Source organism: Catharus ustulatus, chromosome 3 (assembly GCF_009819885.2).
Source record: "Catharus ustulatus isolate bCatUst1 chromosome 3, bCatUst1.pri.v2, whole genome shotgun sequence".
Lineage (NCBI taxonomy): Eukaryota > Metazoa > Chordata > Aves > Passeriformes > Turdidae > Catharus > Catharus ustulatus.
The window spans coordinates 9,490,898-9,503,042 of record NC_046223.1 but is presented as its reverse complement, the minus strand read 5'-3'; the positions used below and the strand labels follow the sequence as shown (position 1 = coordinate 9,503,042).

The 12,145-nt window shown below is 40.6% G+C and overlaps 1 protein-coding gene across 10 annotated transcripts in view; it reads left to right on the top strand.

Annotated features, from left to right (window-relative positions):
- Positions 1 to 12,145, top strand: part of PLEK (pleckstrin) — a 99,946-nt gene that overhangs the window by 63,203 nt on the left and 24,598 nt on the right. For 9 of the 10 annotated variants that reach the window (XM_033056104.2, XM_042779133.1, XM_042779135.1 and 6 more), the window contains 2 exons: positions 189 to 258; positions 1,066 to 1,197. In XM_033056104.2, coding sequence (XP_032911995.2) covers positions 189 to 258; positions 1,066 to 1,197 — 202 coding nt within the window. The remainder of the gene's footprint in view (positions 1 to 188; positions 259 to 1,065; positions 1,198 to 12,145) is intronic. The other variant, XM_042779130.1, reaches the window with a different exon arrangement.

Here is a 12,145-nt window from a genome sequence, read left to right as displayed (position 1 = left end):
TACTATTTCGTTACTTTGTTGCACGCAGCGCAGCTCCTCACTGCATAAAAAAAGTGCGCCTTATAGTCCGGTGCACCTATATAATGTACAAAGTTGCGAAGTTTGCTGGCTCCCGGAGGTGCGCCTTATAATCCCGTGTGCCTTATGGTCATGAAATTACTGTAATTTTGATTTCATGTCCTCCCCAGGGAGAAGAACCACTGGGAGCAATTCACTTGAGAGGCTGTGTGGTGACAGCAGTGGAAGATATGCCAGACAGTAAGTAACATTGAATGAGCTCTCTGATTTTGGTACAAACCCCCCCACCCTTCAATCTGCTGAAAATCACATGTGTTTTTTATTCTAAAGCAATCTATGTACAATGATTCAGTAATTCTAGTAACTGGTCTCTCTCTTGTCTGAATTGCTGGGGAAGGGTACTGTGGTAAAGATAACAAAGGGAATCTTGTGTATTGTCAGTACTTTAGGGAAAGCTGGTCAAAAGACACAAACCCTGTGTTTAGGATAACTGGCCTTTAGGCAAAGTAAGCTTTGATATCTTTAGTTAATGAATTTGGGATGGAAGCTTCATGTTAGCCAACAAATTGTTGCTGTCCAACTTCTCTTCCCTCCCAAAGCTAAAGTTATGGGAACAGAAGTGGTGTTGCTGCAAGGACCACGAAACATTAATTTCATGCGTTGTCCTCTGCACAGGAGATGTGGCTATCATATCCAGCAAGAAAGGTTTTTGGCATCTCAGAAAAAAAATGGATGTGTCATAAACATCTTGTTTTCATAGCTGGCAAGGCATGGGAGGGTTTGGGGAATATGATCTGTCTGCAGGATTGCAGCTCCTTCCATGATTTGAGACCAACAAACCAGAGACTCCTGAAGGTGAAACTTGCAGTATTAATGAGTGGTTTCTCTGAGAGAGAGACTCATCTCTTGGATCCAATCTTTGTGAAGGCCTGATCAGGCTCAGCTGTAGAAAGAAACGAGATTCCTTTACAGCGTGTAAAGTAGGAAATATTGAAAGTACAATACTTTTTTTCTCTCATAGCTGACTTTCTTATTTTTTCCCTGTAGCCAAGAAGTATGATGTTGATAACATCCTCTTTGAAATCATCACAGCAAATGAAATCCATTATTACTTGCAAGCAGCCTCCTCCACAGAGCGTACAGAGTGGATCAAGGCAATCCAGTCAGTTGCTAGGACTGGTAAATGAAAATGATCTTCCAATAAGAAGATAGACTTAAATTAAATTAGTTACTCAAAAGAGAATTTAGCATTTCACCAAGAGAAAGCAGTATCATCCCAAAGGGTTTGTGTGTTGGGGTTGAGGACTGAGTGGAAGTTTCAATTCTATAGTGGGCACTAACAAACTAACATTTTTCCACTTGTGTTATGGTATTATTTTACTAAATTATAACATAGAACATGCCATATTAGTATGTGTTGCTTAGAGTAATCAGTCTACCTTGAGAAGGTTGTACCTGTTGCCACAGCTGATTGTGGGAATCTCACTGTTAACAGGGGACAGAGTCATGTCACTGACAGAGTGGACCTCAATTAATCACCCTCTTCAGCCTGTGATGTGTTTCAGGATTTTCATGTATTTCAGTCTTCTCTAGGCAATTTTTACACTTTCTTCTTTACCTGATCTTGTTGCTGCTTGTACACTTACAAAAATAATGCCACAGATATAAGGAAAAGAAGTCAACCTATTTGGAAACCTGATTCAGTCCTTTATAATCTGTCAGCATTAAAGGAGGGAAGAATGCAGACAACTATGGAAACACCGTGTGGAATCGAGTATAACTCCATGACACCAGTATGAGGAAAAGTCTCTTCCCACAGTATATCAAACACAAACCAATCTCACTTCAAACTCCATATCACCCATTTTTTTTTAAACCTTGCCAAATTTCTCCACAAGAATCTGCCCTGGGATCATTGTTTCCCTATATTTAGGTCTACAAAGCAGATGCTGGGTTGTCAGGTACTGTACTCTATTTGAATTAACAATCTTGCAGGAGAAAGGAAAGGATGCATGGGTTGATCACTTGAACTATTGATTTAAGTGGTTTCAATTAGGTATCCTTTTATACCCTCCAGCAACATCCTCAATCCTAGATTCTGTGTCTTAGTAATATAAGAGAAACCTTGTGCTGGTAACTGAAATAAATGTTTTTTCATTTGATAGGGTCAGTTCACCTGATTAATTCTTGCATTTTTATCTGACTGTATATCAAACAAACTTCTAAGTCTTAAGCTCTCAGGAGGAGTTGAAAATCAAGTTAAGGTCAGATTATGCATGTAGACTGTTCCTGGTACAGACTGATGTTTTAGTGAAGGAAACTTCAAAATCTTTAAAACTCTGTTCATATATCTAATAAGGCGCCCTATCCTTAAGAATTCTTATTGGGATCTACTCCACCTAAAAATAAATGCAGAGCTAAAGCTTCTCTTCAGTTGTACTTAATTACAGTAATTTCACGATTATAAGCCGCACTGAGTATAAGCCGCACTTCTGGGTTTCAGCAACTTTTTGGTTTTTTGTCCATATATAAACTGCACCTGATTATAAGCCGCATGTTACAATACAGGGTGTGATAAAAGGTATCTATTCTATCACCATCTGTTGAGGGTGGGGGCAGTGATCCTTATCTCAATGGGAGATATTATCTGCTAATGGGCCATCCATTGAAACCAGGCAGGGCATTGTTCTTTATCTTTTCACAACCCATCCTTTCTCCAGTGAGTCATTTTCTGCTAATGGCCCATTGAGTCCCACTGTGTGACTGATAAAATTACTGCATCCCATTGGAAGTTGCTCCAGCCAGGGGAAAGAGCCCAACATTTCTTACCAAGATAAAAATAGAGGTTTTGGGACACTAAGGGAGCCCCTTTCTCCACTGGACTCCAGAGGAAAACCGGATTTCTCCACATCACCACTGGACCTCCAGAGGGAAACTGCACCTTGTACAGGACCACTGCTTCAACTGAATCACATCTGTCACTGCAGGAGGATGCAGCCACCATTTAATGGGACTGCTACCAACACCCTGCCTGACAGGGTGTCAGGCTGTACTCTGACTTTGTCAGGGTTTGGAGTTTGTTTCTTTGTAGTACTGTATTTCTATTTTGATTTCCCTAGAAAAGAACTGTTATTCCTAATTTCCATATTTTTGCCTGAAAGCCCCTTGATTTCAAAATTATAATAATTTGGAGAGAGGGGGTTTACATTCTCCATTTCAAAGAGCAGTTCCTGCCTTTCTCAGCAGACACCTGTCCTCCCAACGAAAACAGCAACTTTTCATTCTTTGTCCATATATAAGCCGCACCTGATTATAAGCCGCACTTTGGGTTCGGACCAAAATTTTAGTCAAAATGGTGCGGCTTATAATCGTGAAATTACTGTATACCTGTAGCTGAGCTAATGAGCCTGAATTCCTGTTGCTTTGCATTATTTATCCCAAAGAAGACAACCTTGAATGAGCAGCAGGCTGAGACACTGCATCATCATGTCCATCATAATTTGGCCAGCAGAAATCAGCTTCTGGCAGACATTTCCTGTCTCTCATGCAAGCTAACTGAATCCTTAAAGTCTGATGTGTCACTCTGAGGAAGGAAGACTCATCGTAAAAAGACCCACTGTTTGTTCAGCCTGCTTTCTTGATAATTGCTCCTTGCTGCTTCTTATTTTTGCTTTCAGAACTCACTAGCCCAAAAATACCCAAGGGTACAGGAAAAGAGAAAAAAACCCCACCCCACACAACCAAACAACAGAAACTTACCAAAGCTTACCAAAGGAGGGACGTGACTGCCACAATTTAATAAAACTAAAATGTTTTACCTATGTTTTACCTAACATTTACCTAATGTTTAGTCTATGACCTTATAATTTTAACTTGTGCTAGTCCAAGGTATGGCTGTCCACCTATAAACGGTGTTTTCTCAGGCAGAGGATGGTAGTCAGTGTATTTATGGAAGAGCTCTTATGTTTGAATAATCCTAAATTGATGGGGTCTGTAATCTCATAGGTAGTGTTTCAGAAGACACATTTCAAGGGTTTGTAGGTGCCTCTGCTTCGTGGCAGCAGTGAGAAGATCTTGTCCAAGGGAATTCAGCATTAAAAAGCAACTACATGTCTATCACAGATGATTAGGCCAACCCAGTAACTCAGAAGGCATGGAAAAGGCACAGATCCAGAATACTGGCACAAAGAAGAGAGCTTTGTACAAGGCACTACTAAACAAAAGGGAGAAAACAGAAGAGAAGACCTACATGTGTCATGCTTCCTCTAACTTCCATCCTCTAACTATTTAAATCACACTTCTACTACACCCACATTAACATCAGTTCTTTTTTATACTTATATTACACTTTATATACTTATTTTTTACTTATAAGAAAGAACTGGTCCATAGGACAGCAAAATAAACATTGTGGATAAGGATTGTATTTATAATCCTCAGTTATTGAAAGACTTGTATAACATAATCTCATTTAAACATCTTCTTAAGTTCACGTTTGTCTTGCCACAACTTGCACTGAACAGTTTTCCCTCCCCTGGAACACTGCCTACAGGCTTACTACAGTCAGGATCAGATTTTTGGGAATGTTCTCTAACCATGCACCCATAAAAACACCCACATAGACACAGAACTCCTACTCCCATTTTAAAATTAAGTCTAAAAGAAAACAGTATGAAGCAAACCAGAAGTACAGATGCTGAAACATTTAAGTAGGGTGAGAGGTTTTGGGGGAGGGCAGTGGAGTGAGAATGGGTTGGGTTTTTTGGTTGTATTTTTTCAGTTTGTGCCTTTTAAAACTGTATGAGACTATAGGAGGAACTTGAAAAAGCACAATGAGTAGGTAAAGAGTCCACTGCAGGTTGTTGGTATTTCTGTGGGTGCCTTCAGTTTGTGTTTTAAAAAGTGCATGTATTTTTTGATTGCGAATGGTGATCTTCTCATTGTTGTATAGAGATTTTTCTGTGCTGAAGGTGAACTCTCACTGAAAACAAGGTTCTTCTTTTGTTGTTACTCATCAGACTTCTCGAAATAGAACTTCTTATTTGGCTTCAAAATAAGGTTGGGAGGAGGGGGGTTTGATTAGAACATAGCACTTCCTGCTATTTAGAACCAAAACTGTGGCTTTACATACTTTGCTTCTCGTTCTTGTAGATTGCTTAATTTTTTTTCCTTCCAGTGTGGTAAAACAGAGACTAAGACTGTATGAAAAGGGGGCAAAATGTTGCTTTTCATGCTTCATTTCCCTTTCATGTTCAATGTAATGGGCTACAGTAAAACTTTTCACTTTTCTGCATGGACTCTGCCTTTCTTTTAAGATGGTAATGTCTTCCCCTCATTTTCTTCAACACATTAAAAGATGACTGAGCAGGAGGGAGGAAAATAATCAAAGGGAAATGCTGATAAGACTGACGGAATTTTTGCTTCCAGCACTTGAAAGGGAGAGAGATGATGTTAGTGTTTTTAAAAATTTGCCTTCAGCATGTCTTTCACCAAGATCTTGAATATTAATAAAACAGAGTGATCAAGGGAGAGGAAAGAGACCTGACTAGTTTAATTAAAAAATCCCAAACAACTTGACACCCTAATCTTCGTACATCCTCAGACTGATATAAAAAGGACATTGAGAACTCTTAGAGTATTCCCATTAGCCCCTCTCTCTTTATCAGTTACACTAAGAGTATCAATTATGTAAATCAGTGTATGATCAGTCTTTTCATATACCTTCTTCCATATTATAAGGAAAAGTCTGAAAATCCTTTCTTAATCACCAAAGTATATCAAAAGAAAATCAAGAAACCATCTCTTTGGTCCTCCATTACTTCTGCTATACCTGTATGTGGGTATCCTGCTTTTGAAAGATTAAGTTGCTGTGTTTCCCAAGTATAGGATGGTTAAAGTACAGTAACGAAATCAATGCACATGTGTGAGATATTTTTGAATAACAGGGAAAGTTCTTTAGATCAGGCTTTTAACACTCTTACGTAGATTTTTTTCCTAAAAGGAAGTATTTAATGATTCTGGTATACAACTGGTAAAATAAGGTCAGTTTGGGTTTCTCTTAATTAATATTTTTCTTAAAGGAACAGTTTCTTTCCCAAGTTATATCTTCAATTTTCCCTTTTTACTCTTCTGCCCTTCCCCATATCCTTCTTCTTACAACTATTTTTACCTAAACATCCTAAAAGACAGCTTGTGTTTCTGCTTTTAGGCATCATAGAGTGGATCTTGGATGAGAAAACAAATGCCTGGTATCATTTTAGAATTGCTATAACATACCATGTGTTCTTTAGTCACCCTGTTAAAACAGTACCAACTTCCTCTCATCTCCTCATACTTGTGAGCTGTACTTAGATATGTACTTGCTCTATGGGTATTGGGTCCCTGTTTGAGCAGGTTCTAGTGTTGTTATCTCTAAGTACACATATTGATGAGCTGCGTGTTAAAATTACTTTAAAGAGTAGTATAACTTAGTGAAACAAACTGTCTACAGACTGGTGATGTTCAAAAATAAAGGTGCATTAGAAAAGCCAATTTCGTTTGGTTAGCCACACTAGGTGACTTTAGGCACATTTTTGTCATTGGCTATGCTGTTAAATGGCTATATAGTGTACCTGGTGAAACCTAGGTGTTAGGATATCCCAGACACATTTGTTCAGTGCCCTTGTTCTTTAGCAATGTGATGGAAAAATAGTGTAAAATACAGAAAATATTCCTTCAGTGGAACAGACAAGTAAAGCTCTTATGAGAGACTGTAATATTTCATTTATTAGTTGCTAGATACTGCTGGGGAAAAAAAAAACCAACTTTGTCTTTCTCAAGTCTTCCTTTTTCCCAGATAAGGATTAAAGGCTTAAGGTGACTGGTTTGTTTGATTGAAGTTTTCTCTCTCTGTTCCCAGCTTGCTTAATGTATACCTTCAGTTCAAGTCCTCAAGCTGAATCTTCCAGCTAGCAGCATCTTTTGGTTTTGGCATTCTGAGACCACGGAAATGTTTAAAAGCAGTAGTTGGTGCTATGGCTGGTACATTATCTCATGGCCACTGGTGTCCTGTAGCATCTGGAGAAACTTTTGTATTTAGCTCTAAGTGTCTGGTATCTCAGCAACAAAACAGCCTATGCAATCAGCACCCCTGGATTGGTAAACAGCAGCTCCTTTCCTTCTTAAGGTTTTTAAAGACTGCATTAAAACCAACACATGCAGTTTTAACAACATTTTTAAACAGGAGTCAAAACCAACTAATGTTGTACCTAATTTGCATGCTCTAGCAGGCTGGGTTTTATTCCCCTCTGGCTTTGTAAATCCATAGTTGCTGGGCATGGATTGGCAGTGCTGGACAGGGTGATTCTGAAGAGTTGGGGGAGACTGCAGCAAACTGTGCCAGTACATAGAATTATCCTCTTGGGTTTCATCTTGGTAGATCCTCTAGGATCTCTGAGTTTGCAGCCCATCACCTCCCTCCTTCATGACTTTCATCCCACAGTTGTATCTTCGGTTTTTTGGTTTACCAGAATAACAGAAGTGGATCTAGCCCTTAGCACTGAAGCCTGAATCCCTCCCAGCCCCCAAGACTCAATGATTAGCATTGTGCTGATGACTTAAAGTGTTAAATGCAGCAGGTGATTTCTTCTATGGTTTTGGAGATGGACTTTTCTAAACAAGCAATATGGTGAGAAACAACTGCCATGTGTCAATGTGCTCTTGGGAACCCAATATACCTCATCCCAAGTTTGTCTGGAGGGAAAGTAAAAAAAATAACATGACCTTTACCTAAGTTCCTCTCAGCTGTATGCTTTTGTTGTCTTCCTGTCAGCTCTGGTGGGCTGAAACAGCTGATCCCAGTCCTGAGCTCAAGTTTTGTCTTCAGTTGGCATAACTTTGTCACTTGATACCTTCCAAAAATGATCAGGATAAAGACATGACTATCTGCATATTTCTGCCTATTCGCAGAAATGCTTGACAAAATTAGCCTTGAAATTTGAGTGGTCTGATTAAAAGTCTGTGGTGATTAACTATCTCATGCATGCTTTTTCATTTAGTCTATTAATGGCAATGGTCCAAAGCCACATCCTGCACCATGATGAAATAAAGCCACACTGGCAGCTAGTCACTTAAAAAATGGAGCACTACAACAGTGAGCAATTGCAAGGAGGGTTCTAACACCAATAGGTGTTATTAAAAACATCACAGGTGGTTTAGGAGATGCAGAAATAAAATGTTGGCCTGGGGGTCCTTCCTGCTGAGCTTCAGTGCTAGTCTTTTTGATATCCAGCTGTGCAGCAGCTCACAGGGTTTTGTGCAGGAGGGAAGCCTTTTTTTCCTCAAAGAAGCCTTGCTGTTTTAAGGCCTTGTTGCATCGTTGAGTTGTGTGGGCAGAAAACATTTGCAAACAGCTCTGCACAAACTTCATGTGCTTTCTCCAGGGCTCCGTATCCTAGCAAAGCTAGGTAGGTAGGAAGGTGAATGGCAGGAAGGCCAGGTGGCTAATGGGAAGCCTGAGTAATGGACACCTCTGGCATGTTTCTGCAGCTGACATATTCCAAGTGTCAGGGGCATAAAAATGGCATGGGAATACAGTGGGAAGGTCAGCTGGGCTTGCAAAAGTAGAACTTTCCACTACAGCAAAAACGTGATAGGAGGTAAGCACTGCAGCTTCTTCAATGGAAAAAGGATTTCACCATGCACCAAGGTGTGAGGGTAGCTAATGTGTCCCAGGTGGTGCCCAGGGTGCTGTGAGCTTTACATGTGTGGTCTTAGCTGCTGAGGATAGTCTTTGGGGAAGGACACCCACATACGAGTGCTAATTTAGGCATTAGTGCAATCCTTCTATTTCTGGCATTTTATTAGCAGGTAGAACGGGCAAGAGATGTGCCCCAACGACATGGTGCAAGGAGTGCACCACTGGATGCAGCTGGGGTCTCTTTAAAGGGAAGACAGCATATCCATCCTGCAGCAGAAATGGCAGGCTGAATAGATGGTGCAGGGGCAGAGAGGAGTAGAACAGATTACCAGAACTGATGTAATGAAATCTCCAGGGGAAATTAAAACCCTTAAAGGAAGGACTCAGAGTAGGGAGAGGAAGAAAACTTTGTTTTTGTGAGAATTTGTACTTAAACATTTTTTTTCCTCAGTAACAGATTTTTCACAGGAAATTTACACCACTGTTATTTCAGCTTTAAAGATGCAAGCCTTATGTAGTTGCACAGCTGCATGTTTAATTCCTTGCATTCAAAGAGGCACAGCCACCTGATCTAAACAGAGCAAAGACACAACAGATACTGGGGATTCTTAATGCTCATTTGAGAATGGGGAAAAGCTACACCTAAGTGAACAGTGAAGTAACCGTTTTAGGATTCATACCTGAATATTATTCTATTTACAAACTCTATCCTGAGATACATACATGGGAACTTACAGCATAGGGGCATGAAAGGAGCATGAATAGGGAATAAATGCCAGGGAGTTACAGACTGGAGGTAACAGAGGAGGCTGGATGAGAAAGTGAGGTACTAGATCCATTATTGTACAGTTTCTCTATGTTATGATTTTAAAAAATGTGCAGTTTTGAGGTGATGAGAATGTACTGCTAGTATTGTTTTCTTCTTGATTAACTTAGATGCACTTTTTGCACTTCTAGCTCTCTTAAGTCAGGGTAACATGCTGTGAGGAGGGAGTAAAGTAGTACCTTCAGTGTACTTGGGTGCGGCTTTTTGTGTTGTTTTTTTAATTTTTTTTTTAATTTGAGCTAACTAGATATAATCTTGGAGTAGAATAGCAACAATAGTGGAAGCAGTGTTTGCAATTCATTGATCTTTATGCTGCATCCTCTATATTTAGGAATGTTCTTTACTCGGAGTTACATTTGTTGGAGGTTAGAATTTCTTTTTTTTTTTCTCGGGGAATTTTCTCCCATCTGTAGCCTAAGAGATGATAACAACGGTACCTAAGAGAGACAAAATATTTAGCCAAGGGGGAGCAGGTGCAGCTGGCTGCACTGTCTTAGGTGAGGGGTTTTTTCCCTCGGGAAAGGGCAGAGATACCATGAGTTTTTGGCTGGGAGGTGAGGGGCTGAGCTCAGCTCCTCGCTCCCGGCTCGGAGGGGAATGGACCAGAGGTTGCTGCCCAGAGGATTCACTGCTGCTGCTGAGGTTTTGTCCTCTCACTGCCTCTCCTACCATGTGTTTTTTAAGAGCAGCTGTTGAACTGCGACCTTATTAACACCTGACTTCACTCGAAAGAACCCTCACCATCTACCCGGGTGCCCCTCAGGGGGAAGCCCGAGGCTGGCTGCCACTGGCCAGCTTTGCTATTTTCTGCTGCTGCCTCAGCCTTTTTCACTACACTTCAACCCATTACCCTGTATCTGCCCAACCCCCTGCGGTTCCTGCTACAGCTGCTGCATTTTGTTTGCCACTCTGGGGTCTGTTTGCCTCTGTCACTCCAGCTTCCTGCTCTGAAGTTCCTGCTACAGCCCATTTCAGCATCCAGAGGGGCACTGGGACCGGCTGGGGGTTTGTAAAGGAAGCGCTCTTTCCATCTTTTTTGCGAGCCCGCTCGCCATTACCCCGTGAGGGGGACACGGCTGAGCTCATACCACAGCGCCCCCTGCAGGCACGGGGAAATAATCGCACCTGCCCTGCCCGGCCAAGAGTCACCAGCGCCCCTGCTGGCTGTGAGCGGAACTGCACCAAGGGGGAAAGGCTGGGGCGGGGTTTGTGCTTCTGTTTGTTGTCACTGCCATTGTGGTTGTTTGTTTGCCTTGTTTTATACATTCTAGTAAAGAAGGGTTATTCCTTTTCCCATATATTTGCCTGAAAGCCCTACAATTTCAAAGCTATAATAACTTGGAGGGAAGGGAATCATATTTCCCATTCCAAGGGAGGTTGCTGCCTTCCTTGGCAGACACCTGTCCTTAAAGCCAGGACATACTTCAGCCACGTTTGGCAGCAGATTGACAGCAGAAGCTTCAGTGAATTTTGGGTACTACATCTGTTTTTGATAATGTGGTAGTTGTCCCACAAGAACAGTGGGCAAAGGGAGATTTGTAAAACTTAGTGCAATGGGGCCTTGATCCTATAACTAAGATTTATCTACAAGGAATAAATTACAAAAGATGTGTGATAAAGATTATCCAGTCATTGCATCATGATGATGAGAAAGATGTCTAAATTAGATATACTACTCATGATTTTAAAAGGTACCAGTGGTTATTGCATGAAAACCTGTTCAAATGGGGGGCATGGGCTGAGGAAAATGGACTAGTTTCGAGGGAGTCTGTTGAATACTTTAAACCAGAAAAAGGATAAGGTAATGTTCTATTCTTGAAAGCGCTTTAGAGTGGCCCATTTCACCTGGCTGATCTGTTTCTTCCTTGACCTGTAGATGTGGGCACCTACAAGATAAAGCCTGTGAGCCCAGATACTTGCAATAAAGGCGGATAAAAAATACTAGGTATTTTCACCAGATATTCTGCAATGGTCAAATAAGTGTGAGAAAATACAATGTAAATAGAAAGCAAGTTTAAACTAATGGTTTGTTTAAACATCAGCATCATTGAAAAAAAAAAAAGAAAAAGCTACTGGGTCTTAGCCCAGATGACCATAGTCTGTATTTTCAAAGCAAAACTGCTCTGCTTTATCTACTGTTACTGGATCCTAATAAAGGTAAGGGCTGGACCTATTTTGGGTAAACTCAGCATCTAATAGGGGCCTGATCTACTGCCATTGAACCTCATGCTCATGACAGGACACTTCTATCCTTATACTGTCAGAATGCATTCTGCCAGTGTTTGCAGTACTTGTTTAAAGGGGTTTAAAATCTAACCAAGTTTCATAAGCATAACAGAAGTCTTTCTATAGAAAATTGGTGCCAGATTGCTGAACTGAATTCTGAAGGAATGCCTCAAGCAATGGGGATCTTTTCAGCATTTTCTCACTGATTTTATTCTTTAGTGTAAAGGAGGTAGGGAAGGGTGATATGATTCATAAGAGTATTAAATTGATTTTATGATTTTTATATTGAGTAATATGACAAACAGCTCCTCTTTTACTAGCATCAATTTTTAAAGTTGCTTCCAAAAATCAGTGCTAGTAAAACAAGGCCTGTGTGATGGAAGATCAGCACATAGGAA